Below are 19,423 nucleotides of genomic sequence, written 5' to 3'. Positions count from 1 at the left end.
TTAAGACGCTAAAAATTCAGTGAATTTGTGCTTTCAATATATTTGTTAGCTAGAATGCATTGCTGCTTTATAGATAGAAAACAGAAAGACAAAAATTGTCTGACTCGGAAAATTTAGGGACAAATAAGTAAATCTACAGCATTCTTTTTTTTAATCTATAAACTTCACTTCCTCAAGTGTACTTTACAATGGCTAATAAATGTAATACTTCTGTTATTATTTTGTAGTAACAAACATATGCATTACAACATTTTTGTTAATAAAGCCTTCCAAATTATCCACCTTCATTGGATCAATACTAATAATTATTTTGAGCACTCTTCAGATGAATATGCACATAAAACACATACTCGTTATCACAAAGCAGTCTCAGGCATCCTTCTATTTAATGGGATTGGCAACACCAATGCAGATGAGTGAAAGTCTTTCTTACAATGTATTTCCCAAACCATTTAAGTACATTAATGCTTAGAAATGAAGAGAAAAAAAAAAAAAAGACAACAGTTGCGAGCCAGTACTGTATCCAGGATATTTATTTTTTCAAAATTCAATCAGATGAGTGTAAGGTCCATTTGTATCCAGTTTTAACACCTGCCTGTTTCCGTATGTGCCATGCTTGACGAGAACACCTGCTTCCATGCATTTGGCATTGGCAGCCAGTTCTTTTTCACACAAAGTCACAAACTGAGAATAAAGTTCAAGCCCTTTTTCTTTTTCAATGTTTGCATGGTACTGCATCTTTCTTCCCTTCAGTTTACCACCTAGGGTAGCTTGTGGTATGATTAGCACATCGCCTGGTAAATCAAGAACAGAAACGTACTCGCTGCTTTCATTCTCACTTAATTTAACATTCAACAGCATATTGACTGCAAATAAAAATAAAATAAGAGTTAGTGTAACTAAAGCAAATTAAACAGGACCTAATGTAACATCATAAACAAGATTCAACAAATATTGTGATGCGTGACAAACTATTCAAGTAAAAGAAACTGCCTATTAATGAAATGAAACACGGACAGTCAAAAAATACTATTAACCAACTAAGATGTCTGAGTATTGTGAAGAATGTGAAGGATATTTATATTAATATAATTTGTCTAAAGAGTTATTTGGGGGGGGGAGTGGTTGGCTGTCTGAAATCCTGAAGTTGACTCTAGTTGGACACCCCCAAAGGAAACCAGGATCCAATTAGTGACCCTAACTTAATTGCCTGATACTCAAATAGGCAACATTTGCACAACACTACACATTGTAGGAGATAACACCATCTCCAGTGCATGTTGGAGAAGCTTCTGCCCTGACTGTCTTTTCATTCTGTCTGCAGTTGTTCGCAGCACGACCCAGCACTGATCTGGGCTGAAGCCACAGCTCAGCAGTTTGGTCTGAAGTGGAGTGAGTGCCCTTCAGCACTCCACTTCGGGACGTGCAGGTGCCAGCTTGTCTTCTGAGAGAGGAAATGGGCAGGAAGGTCAGAGATGCAATTTGGCCCATAAGCCAGAATATATAAACTTGCAAATAAAATCAATGCATTTACTAACAAATTTTCAAATGTTTCTATAACAAATCAAATAATTCCCCCCAAACTTCCTCCAACTCTGTAAAAGCTGTGAGGGTACTAGTCATGCCTCCAAGCCTATAAAAGTTTAATGTTGTTCAAAGCAAAAAGAGCTGAGTTGTGATTCCGGAACCAAACCCACTCATTTAAACAGTTTCAAAATATATTTTTTAATATCCTTAAGGAGGATGGTCATAGATGAGTCTCCTAGTAGAAAACAGAACTTTCTTTTTCTGGCCTGCTTCAGCTGCCACACAGCTGAAAAGGTCATTATTCTCAAGTAACACTCTCATGAAACTCTCACAAGCACAAAATCAATTTTCCTATCATAGCTTTAAATACACCCAAAGATTTCAACTTAGTTTAGCATCAGAGAATGACTGTGCCCTCCAAGACCAAGAGAGAACCCCCCCAGGAGCTGCTCTCAGCAGTTTTGATAGCACCTGTGCTTGTGCACTGCCAGGTCTTTCTGCGGGTCCCAGTAAGCAGCCTGAAATAGACTATTGTTACATGACCTTTTGCGAAACAACTAATATCAGCCAGCCACAGAAAAGAAAAGGGGCACTTTTATCTGGAATATGTGGCAACACGGAATTTCTCAGGTGATCCAGTGTTACTCATGGAGGAAAGGAGGGAGAAGAAATTAAATAAAAGTAAGAAAGAAAACAAAAAAAAAAACAAAACGAAAACCCTCAAGCCAAAACAACAGTGGGTGAAGACAGAAATCACTACTGTTTGACCTTATCCACAACATCTTCTTGTCTTTGATGGAAATGTTAAAGTGCGTGTGGACAAAGGGAAAGAACTGCAGATATTGCTGTTATCACTTCTGAACCAGAAAACTGCACTTGAAATGCTAACAGTGTACGTAGTATCACTGAAATGAGATGGGAAGGATGCTGTTTAGTTATCCACCCAACTCCCTCTACCGGCTATAATTTTAAATATCCTACACATACAGTGAGATCAGCGTTAAAGTACTTCTCAAATCAAGCCATGAATTATTTGAAAACAGTTTTCTCTAAATTCAGTTCTGTCCTGGACTGAACATGTTGCCTGATACATGTAATATGTCAAACGGCCAGTGCAGCGCTTTCTCTGTTTGCTAGAATGTTATAATCACGGGAATTGATTCTCTAACAGGCTGGTCATGAACAGACAGAGTATGGACAACTGTCAAAAGAAACAAGACCGACCAAACTGTTCTTTCAGCCAGGTGATTGATTTGGAATGATGCTATCTGATGGCTTTTTGACGACTTCTTGTAGAAATGGTTGCTGCCTTCTCTGCCTCTACTGCTTTGCTTCTTTTTCAAACAATACAAGAATTTATAAGGACAATATCATACCAATTTTTGGAACAAGATCCTCATCAGCACCTTTGAAGAAGCATATGTAGATAACAAGCCCTCTCTGGATCTACGAAAGATTACAGAAAACCATGTCAATGTTTCTCATTGTCCACCATGCACACTTGTCATTAAAACTGGTACAAAAAATGACAAAACTACACAACAAAAAAGCTTCCGAGAGTAGTTTTAGTTATTTAGTGTAGCTTCAGACATCGAGTTTACACACCACACTGGAATCTTATGAGATATATACTGATTATCTGCACAATGCTTCTACATACAATTAAGCCAATTTATTAGCTCCATGTGAAGCCAAATTTAGTTGGAATGTACAATGTACAGTATTAATATAGACAAGGTGACAAGATGAATTAGTGTACTTAAATCCAGCATAGGAAATTATTTAAGCTTTTTTCCTATCAAACATACAGATAAAATAATTTTCAGTGTAAATTATGAGTTTATTTCCAATTACAAAACATGACAGACACCACAGGACTTGTCAGTGAACTGAATTATATTTTGATGTTAAAGTAATCAAGTACAGGATAATTGTGAAAAAACAGAGTCTGTTAATTAAAGATTTAAATATGATGACCAATTTAGATATGGTGACAAACAACTATGAAGTTGTTCAGAATATCATAAAGTTGTTCAAAATATTATTTATCCATCTGGGTGAAATCTTTTCAGGGAAATGGGACCTTTCCCCTAATTTGTATAGTGTAAAGGATATGCCACTTCTTTAGCATTCAGAGAGACTACTTGTAGGAACTATCTATTTGAGGGAAGAATTAGGAGAGGAGACAGCACAAGAAAATTCTTGTGTAGCTTTTCTACTCTCTTGGTTAGTTCACAAGGAATGTGTGTGCAACAACCTGTGCTTTATTAAGACAAACTGATAGGCTCTGCAGCCAACAGCAATTACGTCTCATGCAGAAGTATACCTGAATGGTTTAACTTCTTCAGGAAAAAACCAGAAAGGCATACAATGTCCACAGGCATACAGTATCTAAAAAAACCACTGCTTTGTCAAGAATAAGTATCTTTATATGTTTGTTAGAAGAAAAATAAATGCCAGCTTATGAAATACCACCTAAGAGATGCTAACTAGGTTGGGGCAGGAAGGAGTCATTAATATCGACCTTGTCAAAGCAAAAGGCTAAGAAATGTGAATAGTTTCTTAAAAATACCTTTTCAAAATTTTTCCTCCCTTTTCTTTATTTTTCCTTTCCCCTTTTCTTTAAAAGATAAAGGGTTTTGGTGGAGAAAACTTAGCTATACACATGAGATTTTATCCTTTTGTTATTGCAGAGATTAAACAAAATGCTCCAGGCAATGACTGAGAAGAGCTATGCCTTCTCAACTATTTTTGTAGTGACTAACTTCTGGAAAAAGAGAATTCTCTTTGTAGCCAAAATGTCACATGCTGAGAACTTTCAAAAGCTTTAAATGGCTCCTTTCAAAACTCATTTTGACCACTGCAGAATATTATACAGGTTCCCAAATTACTGCTATATTTCATAAACACTGTAAGAAATATGATGGCCTGAACCTCAAATGACATTTCAAACCATTTGTTTGAATGAGGGACAGAAATGCAGACTGCCAAAAGTTAGATATCCTTACATGTTTAGCTAAATATTCGTTCCAGAAACAGACCAGCGTCAGGATATTAATAGACACCAACAATGCACACATAGCTACTAATAAAAATGTTTGTGATAAAATAGGCCAAACGCATTTACATTGTATATATCTGACCACAGAAATAAGTGACTCCGTGATATAGCACACATCACAGAAAATCATTCTAATCCTGAGACTTCTGACAGAGTTTTTTGCACAGTCTCTCATACAGAAGCAACAATATTCTGCAAGCAACTCATTTTAAAAGACAAAAAGGTAAATAAAGACATCTGCAAGTCCTAAGGCCAGACAGCTAAAGATTAAGTAAAAACATTCATTACTTTTCCAGCCTCTCTCATGATTTGATGCCTACTTTTGAATATACTTTTTATTACAAGATGAAACATACATATTGTATTGAGGGAATTTAGAGGGACAGGAGGTTAAATGAAAAAAAAATCAATTCAGAGACATGTTAAAGCTGCTAGAGGATGCTTCTATTTATATTGCATGTTTATGACCTTCTAGAACACTTTTCAACCATGTTATAGTTGAAAACTATTCAACTATTTGTTAAGTTGAAACTTACGGTTTCAGCTATGACTGAAAACTGTGGTTGAACACTATTTTCAACACATGTGCAACCACGTTTCAACTTCCAGTTATGTCTTACTTTTTTGTTCCTTAGTTTTCTTAACTGAATAGAAGATGTAAAATTGAATGCAATTTCAAGAGCTAACCTAATAATAATACATGGCAGTCCTCTGATCTTGTATCAGTGTTCCAGGAGTCCTAGGACTTGTGCTTGTTGCCAGTGTAAGGAACGGGAATGTGTAAACCTTTGGACAAAAGCAAAAACATTGCCATTGCTGAAGGTCCTGTGTAACCTATCAAAGCCTAGTTGACTGCTCTTCAGAGCTATATTTAATGCAGGAAAAATGAAACAAAATAACACACATAAGAAGGTCATAAATTCAGCATGCTGACGTGCCAACAGCCACTGCAAGGAACTTACGTAGTGACAGGCAGGCGGCTGGGCAGGGAAACTGCACTCTACGTGGATTTTACTGTTATCAGTAAAATGCCTACATAAATAAACCAGCAAAGCAAGTTACTTTGCAACACTGGCATTTATTATACAACTGTCCCAAGTAATCATCAGACCAGGCAATCTGCATTATGAAGGGCTGAAGTACCCAGCCCCTCAGGCCATACAGCCAGCCTTAGCAACGCTAGCTCCAAACACTGCTCTTTAGCTCTTTTGCAGGAAAAACAAATAACAAATTCCTTCTTCATCCTCTTTACTAAATACGTTCATGTGAATTTTGCAGGATTTCATTAGCAAAACCCAAATATATTCTGCAAAATGTTATCTCAACTCTACCTTTTTTTTTTTTTTAGGAAAATTTAATGCAACTGATAATGAGAATGGAGAAACTTTGTAATCCTTAGGAAGCCAGCTTGTGCAACTAACTTATATAAATTATTTTTTGACATTTCTGTTTCAAGTTCAGATTTGCTACCCCATGAGAAGATTTCTTCATACTCCTTACATTCAGCTGCAGCAAAGAGAGATTACGTCATCTACCACAGGTCACAAAACAACTCTGTGCCTGGTACTTTGCACCTCTTTTTGCTATCTTAACCAGAAAACAAATCAGGGGAAAGAAGATAAGGGAAAGACAATTTTCACTGCATAAAGCATAGGCTCTTATACTTTTTAGCTGAATATTCATTTTACGTTTCTTTTCTCCCATAGTTGTGAAATACACCAAATCTCACGTTCTTTCTCCCCTGCCTTTAAAAGGGGTATTCCTTTTTTTCCTCCTAAGTATTTTGCTGCATACATAAACCTTTTATGGATGCTATCTAACCAACATTTCTCCATAAACAAGACATCCCATCCCCAGTAATCCTCAACAGGCCAGAAAAAACAGAATCACGAAAACACAATGAAGGCAGTGATTCATGTATAGATATAAAGTACACTCCTAACCTTTTTCCAGATAAAGAACATCTGCTCTGAAGTTCCTGAAGTACCTACAGGGGTCTCTTAAAGCTCAGAAGCTATTCAAAGCCACCTACATAATGTGCTATTTATAGTACACTAGAAATTTCTCAAGGTGAGGACCTACTTTTCAGTTGTTATAGATCATCAGGAACACACTGGTTTATGTAAATAATAGTTTATGAGGTCTATATTTTTATTTTTGCATTGACATGCATATATAGGGAGTAACGGTACCCTACCAGAAAACATCAGCAGCAGATTCCATCCAATGACCTCTAAAGTAGTCATATGAAAGAAACTATGAATTTCCCATAGTTTTTTGCTGCACGATGACTAGTTCTTGTTAAAACAGATTTCTCTTAAAGAGCCCCAGGTACCCAGGAAAGATTCCTAAGTACCCAAGACAAATATTAGTAAGGTTCATGTCTGAAAAATATCTGCTGCTGAGACCACCCAAATATCTTGCAGATTCCTTTAGTGCTATCTATTACTTTCCCAGTGACTTTGGTTAAGCCATTTAAAACTTCAAATAAGAGATATAAACAGCATAACCTGCTTGTAACACAGCTACATCATGATATGCCTTTTTTCAGATAGTTTAAGAGACAGCCAGCAAAATGACATTTCTGCCTTTATTTACTAGACCTACAATTACTTCTGAGATTAGCAAGCTAGCAATAGGTTATTTCTCCTATACTTAATTTATGCTGTGCTGAGCAACTTTCACTATAATTAACCCTACACGGAGAGGCTAATAATGCCATACACACAGATGCACTTCAGCCAAACACAGTATCTGTGAGATGACATGTATTTCCTCTGAGTAAAACATTCTGGCTTCCCAGACCACGCTGCAGAATCTAGGTCTTAGGGATCCGCCTGCCTCTTCCGAACAAGGAGAGAAATGTTTTAAGAACAATGCGAAAATCAAACAGTGGAAACACCTAGGGACAGACTTTCTTTTTTTAAATGCTCTTCAGATTTGCTGAATGAACTCATAAGCCCTTTAAGCATGCTAGAATTTTTACTTTTAAATACGTGAGTGACTATATTTAGCCCCTTCTGTTGTTGTAGTCTTTAAGGAGGACAAAAGACAAAACCACAAAAACCACCCCAAGAGCTAAATAGTTGACACCTGCATAGATGAGTTATTTTAGGGTAGGTAACCCATAAACGTGACAACTACAGCAGGACAGTACATCCGAAGGGCAGCCCTCATGTTTGGTAAATAGCCCTGGGCTGTAGGCATAGCACATAGCCCAAAGACTCTGCAGACCTACCTACCTCTCCTGACAGAAGACTAAGGGAGGAAAAGGGGTAAATGATAGTATTTCCCTCACGCTGTGTGGTGGTCTACATCCTAAATGTAATTTTTGGTTAATGATCTGGAAAAAAAAAATCAGAACTACTGCTGCCATAGTCCCTCCCATTGCTCTACCTGGCCTTTCTTCTTCAAGTGTACAGTGTGACACAACTTACGAAGCACACAGCCGAGCCCATCAGCCAAGTGGGCAGCACCGTGTGAAGGCCTATTTCAGAAAGGGCAGATTATGCCCAAGAGGGAACAACAAGGCTGGAGGGGAAGGGGGGTGTTTTGTGGTGGAGCAGCTGTGCTCCTGAGGGGACTGCAGCCTGCGGGGGACCCATGCTGGAGCACAGGGCAAGAACGAGAAGGAGCAGCAGGGAGAAACTGCGGTGCGCTGACCCCAGCCTCCCGCGTGGCTCCTGGCCTCGCTGAAGGGACTGACCGTAACCTTTGGAGACAACAAGGGGGTCAGGAGCGGGCTCTGGAGTGGAAACTAGGAATGGGGCAGGAGAGGCGTCTGAGGTGAAGCTTGGCTGGGAAAAGGAGGAAGGCTGTGCTCCTCAGGTCCAACTATTTGGGTTTTATTTTTCAATGGCCAAATCACTCATTAAATATTTACGTTAACTGGCAACAAGTTAACTTAAATTCCCCAAGTCAAGTCAGTTTTGTCCCTGACGGTAATGGCAAGTGATTTCCCTGACCTGGCTCTGCCCCACGTGGGTTTTTTTTACTCCTTTCGCTCCCCTTTCCCCCTCCTGGCCTGGGTAGAGAAGCGGCTGGGTGGGCCCCCGGCTGCTAGCAGGGGCCAGCCCGCCGCCCGGGCAGCCGCCGCTCCGCAGAGCGAACCCGAGCGGAGGCAGGCTGCGGGCTCTGAAGGCCAGCACAGACGGCAGGGCGAGCGGCGGCCTCCTGAAGCTCTGCCGGGGCCAGCGGTCCGACCGCGCCTCGGGCAGGGACGGCGGTGTCCCTCCCGCTGCGGTCAGCGGGAGCAGCCCGGCTGGAGGCGGACGGGCCGCGACCTCGGCCGGCGCACCCTACCTCTCCCCCCGCCGCCCCGAGACGGAGCCTTTCCCTGCCGCCCGCCGCGGAGCGGCCCCGAGCCGCCGCCTCCCGCCCCGCCGCAGGGGGACGGGACGGGACGATACCGAGAGGGGGGCGGCCCCCGGCGGACGTTACCTCCACCCACTCGGCCTCGCAGCCGCGCTCGGGCGGCTTCACCTGCAGCCGAGCGGCCAGGCACTGCTGCAGCAAGGCCCGAGCCAGCGCCGGCCGCGCTGCCGCCGCCATCGCGGGCCCGGGGCGGCCTTGGCCTGAGGGCGGGGGCGGGCCCGCGCCGCGCTGGGGCCGGTCGCCGCCGCCGGGCAACGCCTTTCCGGCCCCGCAGGCTGCTGCCGTCGGTGCCCGAGGGGGCGAGGTGCCCCGTGGCCGGGGGCCGGGGCTCACGGGCCGCCACGGCAGGCGGCGGGAAGAGTCGGCGGCCGGCGCCGGCGCCGGGGCCGGGGCCGGGGCGGTGGCGCCGCCATCCTGCGGGGGAATCACGGGCAGGCCGGGCCTGTGAGCGGCGCCCAGGGAGAGCCCAACGACGGGGCCTGCGGGCCGGCGACGGCTTTGCTCTGCGACTGTTTAACAGCAGCCTGTGTGACACGCAAGCGCTAAAGAAAGCCCTTGCTAAAAATGCAAGAGAAAATCGGCAAATACTGCGTGCCTTTTGCAGAAGGTGAAACGGGGCTTGTCATCTGCCGGTGGCCTCCAAGGGGACGGGCAGCAAGGATGCAGCTTGGAACAGAATAAACAAAATGTTGCTACAGCTCAGCTTACCGATGCCCTTACAGCTAGCAGGAAGCGGGTTTTTGTTTCTTTTTTTTTTTTTTTTTTTTTTTGATGAGAAATGAAAAATCTGCTTGTCTTCTGGTGGGGAAATGTTTCGTGCTTGGGGTAAGAATAGTATGCTCTGTGGTTTCTGCATGAAAAAGAAAATCACTAATCTGAATATTCTTTGTCACTTGCTTCTTTAAAAACAAGTAATGTTTGTGTTTCAGGTGACTGAGATGAACCTATCAAGTTGGAGCATTTCTCTTCAATGATACTGCTTTGGAGCAGAGGGAACAGAAAATAACACAGTGAAAAGGGATCTGGATAGCTGGGCATCAAAATCACGATCTGAAAAAAAAAAGTGCGTAGTTCCAAAATCAGATCCCATTGCTAATAGGAAAAGTTTAAAGTATTGCAACTGCCTCTTTTATTATCTCTCAGTTTTTTGGCTACATACCCTGATTTTCATCAAACAGCTCCAAAATCAGAAGAGTTGTGCCTTCCTCCTGTCTGTGAATTCTGACAGATAAAAGTTTTGAATAGCATTGGCTTCAGCAAAGTCAGGATAGAGTGATGCAAAATTCAATGTCTCTCTCTGAATTCATTTTAAGACTGAAGATTTTAGTTTTGCAACCATTTAAAAAAAAAAAAGTAATGCATAACATTGGTAAGAAGCCAAATTTTATTACCTGGCCTCAATCATAGAGTAAGATTATTGAAGATTACTATTGCACAGCAAGGGGCAACATGCACTCATGAATAGCCAGTGTTACACATAGGGATATATTCAGCTTCTGTCTGTTACTTTAAAGTAACATTCTCTCTTGCGTGAGTGTTCAATGAGGTTGCTCTTCCCAAAGCAAATGTTTATGGAAGAAGAGGAAGTCACACAAGGTGGTTTGTGCATAAACTAGCTCATTTTTGCTAGCTGTAGGGTATTGTTAAGTATGAGCTGTTTTTATTTAAACTCAGCTAATTTTATTTAAAATACCTTCTGTTCATTTACTCTAAAGCTGTATCCCCAGACTCATTAAGAAATTTTAATGAGGTAGAAACCCATTTAAAATGAGGGGGTTTTCTATATATATTTGTGATATAAATTGATTGTTAAGGAAAATGGATTATACTACAGTCTCAGCAAATTACATAAGCAGATTATAAAGGGATATTAATATACAAGGATATTGATTGTTCTTTGTTGCAGTACCAATATTTGCACCAGGATGTGATGGAGAATGGTTATTCATGTGCAAGTTTCAACACATGCCTGTGAAACAGTGTATGGAAAAAATTAGTATGACATCATTATTTATGGATTCTTGGTGGAATTATTTCATATTTGCCTTAGGAAGATGAATTAATTTTGTAGTAATGCATCTTGAATTTCTTGAATCTTATTGGCCCATAGTTATCTTAGGGGCCTCTCTTTGTATGCCAAAGAATGATAGTAAATTTATTGACTAAATTTTAGACAAGAGTTTGGATTTGATTATGGGTTTTATATAGAAAAGAACGTCCTGACATGTAAAGAATACATCCATGCATAAAATATATTGGTATTTTTATCAGTTATTATATAAAGACATTTTTCTGCATGTTTTGGATTTAACAGCTGTCCCAGAATATTTCTTGTATCTGCTTGTTATCACTGGAGCAGAGAGTAGGTATTTTGAGAACGGTATGCAGAAGACATTTCTGGTTATTTTCACATCAGTTCTCTTTCAGAGGGGCAGATGGCAGTATGAACCATTTCTCACAAATTTCAGTGGACATGTATTTTTCCTTACCCTTTGTCTGAATGGGCATGCTTATTTCGTGTATGTTCAATGGAATGAATCCTTTTGTGAGAGGGGGGGTGGGTGCTGGGAGCTCTGCCTCTGCAGGTACTTGGTTTTGTCCTGTTTTTTCAGAGAATTAAATGCTAGAGGTCTTTCAGTACCAAAATGATTTCAAGTGGTCTTGAATTCTTCCCTAGGGATGATTTTTTGTTTGTTTGTTTTGTTAGTATTAAGTTTGGTGTTGCATACCATTTGGCAGGGGCAGTAGTTGACTGGAACTTTGAAGGGACAAGATGCATCCTGGATGTTATTCCTTTGTCTATGGTGTCTGAAACCATGATCAAAGGTCTTTCGAGGAGCTATCACATCAACAGTGCCCCTAGGTAGTGTCATCTGTTTTGAAGAGAAACTATACAAAGCTGCAGTGGCATTTAGATAACAAAGACACAAAATAGGTTGTTGGGAAGAGTTATATCTTGGTAGAACTACATCTTGTAGGACAGACGTAGCTGAAATGCTGCAGAGTGTCAAGGGAAGAATTACATCTAAACGTTTTATTTTCTCCATTGTCCACTGTGGAACTCTCTCTTCCCACACATACAGAGATTAAAAAAAAAGGAAAGAAGACAAGTAGCAGGGCACAGATAAGGAAGGAAAGAGTACTTAGTTAAGTCACTTAGAAACATTTAGTAAGGAATCACAGGTGGATGCCACTACTGCTGTGAAGCGTGAGACTGAACTGATGGACTCTGCTGTGCTAGCTGTTAGAGGTTGCTGTTAGAAGACTCTTTCATCATCAGAGGTGGCCTGGAAAGTCAAATTTGCAGCAATAAATTGCAAACTTCTATCACAAGAAAAAGGAAATTCCACAAAATAACTCTGTAAGCTGGGATTAATGTTTAAATGAAGTACACTTTTTAATTTTGCTGTGCTGAAACAACAGATCAATCCCTCAAAGAAAGAAAAAAAATACTGCATATCTTTAGTCTAAGATGTTAAAACTGCCACAAGATAGCTCAGAATGATAGTGTGTTTTGTTTTTGAAGTGATACTTATGGTCTTAACCTGAACTGAGTCAAGTCCTTTGCTTTCTGTTGGATTATGATCCCTTTTTCTTCCCTTTTGCTCTGAGTTTACTTATTTTGCTTCTGGTTTTGAGCTACTTAGCCTGCTTGTGCTATCTGTCATGAGTTGTCTGACTTTTTATATCTGGTAATTTTTTTTTTTTATTACTTTTTTTGTAACCTGTTTCTCAGTCTAGTTCAAGACCCAGTTAGGCTTTCTTCTTTCTACAGCCTCAGAATTGCTAGCTGAAATGCTGATTAGCTGGAAAAGAGAAGATACTGCTGAACAGTGATGTGGGTGTAGAAACAATGAGGTGGTGGTGTTAGAATAATTTTATTGTCTAAGTAGCAGACACATTATGATGACTGTATTTAGTATTGACTTCTCTCTTATTCAAAGTGCTGCCCAGACATTAAGATTGGGAGTATGTCTGCCTCCCAACCATCATCTTTCTTCCTCCAGAGGTATTTAAATAAGGAAAGCAGAGAGAGGACATGAAGAATTTCCCTAATACAAGTCAAGCAGCAGAAATGAGATGGAATAGCAGTCCTGTCACTGAAAGACCACAAGTATTGTACAATGCTTATGTAAAGCTACCAGAAGTAGCTCTTCCAGAGAAGACATGGGATGAAGACTTATCATCAACTTTGCCTTCCAAACAGACCCCCAGATCTGTTTAGCCTTCAGAAGAAGCATTGCAGACTTTTGGGAAAAGATGATTGAGAGGAAGAGATGACACTGATTTTTATCTTTGTGGTTTGCACCATAGCTCTGAGGAAGGTCATGACTTCTTCAGCCCTAGTTTTGTAGTTTCAGAGTTCATACACTTTTCTAGCTCTTCCAGCAGAGCCAACTGACTGTCCCCACAAATGTCAGCATTGTTGCCAGTGAAGGCTGCTATTCCTGTTGTGGAAGAGCAATCTTGTGATTTGAGCAGTTGATTTTATGCGTGTTTAAAGTATGTAGCAAAAATTAAATACACCACTAAAAATAGATTAGTGTTTTGTTTAGTCCTTCATATAATTACAAAATAGATACTGAAATGTGTTAAAGTAATCAGAAGTTAATTAAATTTCTGAACAAAATAACAGATTCGGTGTGAAGGCTGTGTCAGGTACAATTACAGCTTTTCTAAGCAAGAAGTAGAAATTTGGCTCTATTGGAAAAAAAGATAGCCAGATAAAGATACGCAATCTGCTTGCTTACCATGATTGCCTAAAGGAAATAAGAACACTATTAATCACAGTTTCTTTCTCTACATGTGTCAGGCATGTTCATTTGCCTGTGACATTTAACTACTCTGTTTTTTCCCTGCTTGGGTGTCTCCTGTACCAAACGTTTGTCTGCATGATTGATAGGCATTAATGTTAAAAGGACTTCTGTATTCTGCTCCAATGAAATCAAGAGAGCAGTGGGAGTAGCCCACCTACAGTAGGTACCATAGGGTCTAATTGTAACACCTCATAGTGGTTAGAAGAGATACAGGTTTTTTTCTTAGAACTGAGCTAATCTAATAAGCTACAGTCCTGAACCTTTCTTGTGCAGACCCAACCTTGAGTTTCAACACAACACTTGCAATTCTGGAACTCAGAGGGAGGTTGTACAGAGCCACCAAACTGACTTCAAGAGGAATGCCTTAAAGGTCAGAAATTTTCTGCTCTTGTTCAGGAATGGTACTGCCAGATCCAGGCTGATCCCTGCAGGTATATTCAAATGTCTTTATACTTGCTTCCCTGGTCTCCTGAGTTTGGGGTCTGGGTTCTAGACAGCAGGAGAGCATGGAAACGACTTGGATGTAGGACAGTAACTGAAGCAGTGGTGAGGAAAAAGCACTCACCTAGCTGTAAAAGGCTAACCTCATGGTCACAGGGCCAGGAGCAAACAGGGAGGAGTCGGAGCGCTGGATGGGAGTCTGCCGCTGCACAGGCTGTTTGCCATCCCTGAGCAAGCTCGGTGTATCTGCTCAGGCCAGCTTTGATCAGGGAAACTCAGCTTCGGCTTCTTGTGCTCTGTAGGGAGCCGCTGACCACACACGCATCTGCGCAGAGCCTGGCACTGGTCTGGTGGCATGGTAGGTGGTCGTTCTCCTTTGCTTCAAGCCACCGAGCTAACCCACGCCTGACTGACCTAGCTGGGTGCTGCAAACTGCGTTCCTCCTAAGGGAGGAGGTGTTTAGACGGGGCCCTGTTGCAGGCACTGTGGAGCACAGGTCCTACGTTCTTTATGTCCTACACGCAGGGTCGGTTTGGTGCAGACCCAAGGTGGGTCCACCAAGTATTTGTGCTGCGCTCTGCAGCCCCTGTGTTACTGGTTCCTGTTATGCTGGATACGGTCCTCTACCTCTGCTACGTAAAGGAATTAAAATCTGTTCTCTTCCCCAGGTGTTGCTGCATCACTGCTCTTTTCACCTCATAAACACTTTTGCGATAGCAGTTAGTACTACAGAGGTGTGCTTTTGTTAGTAAATCCCATTTTTTTCATTTTCAGTGAGAAATTTCAATGGTAATGTGAGGACGTCGCTATAGACAAAGATGCATCAATATCTCCTAGAAGCTGGAACTTGAGTTTTCATGTTTGCGATAGACGCGATATGTAAAATTATCAGAGTATTGGCATAAAGCCTTATGTTATTATTAAAAATGTATGTGGATTGAGACATGGCTGTTTCTGCTCCTTTCACAAACAGTAAGAAAGGTCATTTATTATTCTCTATGTACCTGGAGGACTCCTTGCCTCCAGTTACTGTTGAGTGTGCAGGCGTAATCAGGCTGTATGTCATTTTTTTGTGTTTATAGGGATGACTTTCAAAATAAACCTCTTACCAGAGCTTCAGGCCAAAAGCTTTCTCCTTGAGCCACAGCTCCTATCATTTTTTTTTCCCCTCAGGCATACTGATCCTTTGCTAGTGAAGAAAGCATGCACACAAATGATAGGTCATTAGGAAATTCTCTGAATAGCAAACCTCTGAAGTCATCCCAAGCGCTATTTGCCATGCATCATGATAAAACTGGGTAAGTTTGAGGAGGCACTAATTATATGCTTGGTCTGTCATTTATCAGTTGTTGGAGCTGTTGTTCCCAGAACACAGCAACCTCTGTCACAGCACAGTTCAACAAGATTGCCAGAGCTCAATGAGCCAAGCAGGGTTGACAGATTTTGGCATTTTATTCCCTTTGATGTAAGAACATTGCATCACAACACAAATGGGTATCTTGCTTTGCCATAGCACAACATCATATATAGATACAATAATGTTGATCTATGGGCTTTTCTTAAAATTATATTTTGGGAACTCGTTCCCCTTAGAACAAATGGCAACTGTAGGACTTTCATTTACCATCAGTTTATTTCAGTTAATACAATAGTGTATGTGTAATCTTTTCATTATTTTAACCAACATAAATAGAAGGTGATCTTGTTTCCCCTCAGGTCTTGTGGGGAAAATAAGCAGATGTTAAATGCAGTGAGCTAAATAATAGAAGATTGTAAATTCTAATGAATATTCATGGAGTCAAATAAGATAATAGACCCCGTGTCAAGAAATAATGTGGCTTCCTGCTATGACTTCCAGTGCGGCTTAACATGTTTCAGAGAGATTCCAGTGTCAGGAATTGTTTTTTAATATTTAATTTTCACACTTTCTTAAAGCACAGATTTTTTTAATGCATGTTTCTGAACTTATTTGGGATGATATTATTACTTTATTATTTGATACCTCAGAAGCACTGCAATGATGAAAAGGAGATTTTTCACATAATCTTTGATTGTTTTTTTTTTAAGCTGCCAAAGGGTCACAGTTTCTTTCTTTTATAATAGATGCTAAATAGCTGCTACAGAGTGGAAGTAAAACAGTTTATCTTCAATATTTGATGTTCTAACAGAATAGAAAAATGGTATTTGGTATAACTTTTTCGTAAAGAGCTTTTTATTTCCCAGATAATTCTTGGAACTGCTGGAGGCTTACATTTTTATGAATAACTGGGTAAAACAATTACTCTGTAACTTGGGATATTTTAATATCAATTACAGATATTTAATCTTTCCCTGGATACTCTGTTGCCCATAGGACAAAAAATAATTGCGTCTTCATAGTGACAGTCTGAGTGAGGGCCACATACAGATTTAAAAAACCTTAATTTTGGTGCCCACAAATAAATTCCAGCACAAATAGGAGGTGTTTTAGCTCCTATTATAGAAAACACAGATCTAACTAATGCAGTCTGGAGTTAGAGAATGACTCAGCTCACCTTCAGGTGAACCTCTAGGCTACATCTGTACTAGGGTGTTAATCAATTGCAGGAAATATTCTTGGACACTCATCTTTACTTTTAATGGTTCCTGACATACTTTTGGCCAGGGCTCGCTCACTAACAAAACAATTCTGGTCCTGATTTGGCAGTTAAGATGGGCCAGAGCCCATTCTTGAGAGGCAGGTTGCACACCACCACCCTGCTTTGCAAAGCTCCTTTCTATAATGACTTTCACGAGTCCTAAGTGTGAGCTAATAAGCCAAGTGCTGAATTCAACAACCACTTAGTGTCAAAACAATTTTGTGTCTTCTATCAATAGTCCCTCTATTTCCTGTAATATTGTTATATTTCCTCATGTCAAAGTTTGATTAAATTGGTATTTCAAAAGGTACAGTGCAGTTCTTTAGCAGCAGTATTTAGAAGAATGTAAATCACATTTATTTCTGTGATAGAGCTGGGGTTTTGACCTTAGTTTCAAGATCCATAGGCCAAGAGATTTCATGAGGAATTCACTAGAAAACTACCTTCCTCTGAACCAATTACAATGAGAAACCTAGTTACTTTGTTGTAGGGAGCCATGAACCCAGTCCCTCTTCTCTTCATGCCCAGGTTGCTGGGACGGAAACGAAAGCAAAGATAAATTCTCTGAATCGAGAGGAACTAGCTCAGCTTCTTGTAAAAGTTAAACTTCACAGGTGCTCTGCTTTAGGCTGTTCTTTCCTTGGTCTAAGCTTCCTATAAAGGAGAAAATAGGCAAGTTATAAACATGCCTGCCTTCACTCTCTGTGGTAGGAACATCCATTGGCTCTATTCTACCTATAGCAGCCTGCTGTTTGACATTAGATGATGTTAGCGTAATGAAAAATCTGAGGCACTGTGTCTCTCTTTTTTGGAGGGGGGGGAGGGAGCTAAATCAGTAATAGTAACACTTCAACATCGGAGATTAGAAATCAGGAACTCCAGATTATATTCCTGGATCTGCCTCTGGCTCAGTGTAAAACCCTGAAGAATAGTTACTTTCCTTCACAGTTGTGGATTAACCAGAGGATTGGATTCCAAGAATCAGCTGCTCTGGCTCCACAGTGGTGGAGTGACTCACAGTTTTACATGATAGTGCTTCAAACAGGGTACGCAGACACAAGAGGTGTCCTTGGATCACGTTTATTTCAGCTGAGGTTGGTCCTTGCACACTGAAACACTCTGGAGCAGGTTGCTGCTGGCATAATTGTCGAAGTGGTCCATATACACCGAAAGTGCATCGGTGCCCTTCTGAAATGTCTTGCACTGCAAGGGTACTGGGAATTATGACATAAGAACTGAATGGCCATAAAGCAAAACTGAACTGTTTTGGAACATGAAGCAGGTTTCAAAAATAACTACTAAACACCAAAACCAGTAAAAGTTGATGTAATGTCTCAGTCCCATTGATGAAATAAAATTAATTTGCTATACAGAACTCATTTAGGCTCAAGGTTCTGATGTTAACAAAAATGCTTCCTCTAAAGCATATGCTCATTACTGAGAAAAATGAATGAAGAGCAGAATTAAAATGATTTCAGAAACTGAAACTGTCACTGAATGCCAATATCATTCAGACCAGTGGTGTCAATGGTTTACTGAAGCTTTTAGGACAGTGACCATCTTTTTTATTCTGTGTTTGTACAATGTCTAACACAATAGGGCTCTTTCTGCCCCTGGGACTCTTATCATTGCAATTTATCTCCATTACTGAAAAAAAAAAAAGAAAAAGAAAAAGAAAGGAAAGAAGAAAGAAAGAAAATGCCAGTCTGCCTTCAATGTTTGTAAAATATATGACACAGCTTAGGAATACTTTTAAAAGAAATCAAAACCTTTGTTTTTCTCTTTTCTTTAAGTATGGAAATACTGTTAATTGGAGTTAATTTCATTTATGCAAGGAATATCTATATATCAGGTATTGAAGAAAAATTATGTGGCTTTGTTACTGAAGGGCATATTCAACAAAATAAATCTCTTTGTTTTCTGCACGGCTTGCTTAAGGCTGGAAAAATTGCTGTAATATCAGCAGCATCTTCACTGTGATGTGACTGTTACTATAGTAAGCAGTATTAATCTGAAGAACTTGATGACTGACTTCAGAAGAATCTAGTGATAATTTAAATAAGGTTTTCATCTCTTCTTGACTGTAAAGGACTGCACTGATTAAAATGTCCGCATGAAAACAATATACAAACTAAATTGGACTCAGTTCTGCCAGACCTTCTTACTCATTTAGCAAAACACAACTGAAGGAGACAACTTAATTTCTTTCTCAGTTTAAGGTTTGGCAAAGCGTTCACATAGAATGAAGCTACTTTTGTGGTATTACATTTATTGAAAATATTAATACACATGATAAAGAAAAATGAATACATTATTACTGTTTCTTATGTGTTTTCATTATGCTTGTTACGATGTCGTGGTTTCAAGGATTGCCATATATAATGAACAAAGTTTGCTTCTTAAACAAGGTAATATTGCATACAAAACCACAGGTAAACCTCACTTGTTTTGTATGGATATTTGAAATCAGAATCTGTTAAAATCCCTTGGGCCAAATTTACTTTGCAACAAGTGGGCATAACTGCCTCAATGTCAGTGATGTTGGCCTTGGTATCTAAGCCTAGCAGGGAAAAGACATAAGAAGA

General features: G+C 40.2%; 1 protein-coding gene and 1 long non-coding RNA gene across 3 annotated transcripts; one reads left to right on the top strand and one right to left on the bottom strand.

Moving 5' to 3' along the window:
- Window positions 1-515: 515 nt before the first annotated feature.
- Window positions 516-9,449, bottom strand: DTD2 (D-aminoacyl-tRNA deacylase 2). Its single transcript, XM_075030317.1, has 3 exons — window positions 9,029-9,449; window positions 2,904-2,973; window positions 516-866 (listed from the first exon to the last, which is right to left on the bottom strand). Exons 1-3 carry the CDS (start codon window positions 9,137-9,139, stop codon window positions 541-543), a joined length of 507 nt encoding a protein of 168 aa, XP_074886418.1. The 5' UTR covers window positions 9,140-9,449; the 3' UTR covers window positions 516-540.
- Window positions 9,337-15,325, top strand: LOC142032126 (uncharacterized). Of its 2 annotated transcripts, none has more exons than XR_012650742.1 (3): window positions 9,337-9,787; window positions 9,892-10,025; window positions 14,995-15,325. It is a non-coding gene; the product is annotated as an uncharacterized LOC142032126 (long non-coding RNA). The 2 variants fall into 2 exon arrangements; XR_012650743.1 differs by lacking the exon at window positions 14,995-15,325 and adding an exon at window positions 12,970-14,040.
- Window positions 15,326-19,423: the final 4,098 nt, after the last annotated feature.

The sequence above is a fragment of the Buteo buteo genome, chromosome 6 (assembly GCF_964188355.1).
Source record: "Buteo buteo chromosome 6, bButBut1.hap1.1, whole genome shotgun sequence".
Taxonomy (NCBI): domain Eukaryota; kingdom Metazoa; phylum Chordata; class Aves; order Accipitriformes; family Accipitridae; genus Buteo; species Buteo buteo.
The sequence above is the reverse complement of the archived record's forward strand: the minus strand, read 5'-3'. Positions and strand labels throughout refer to the sequence as shown.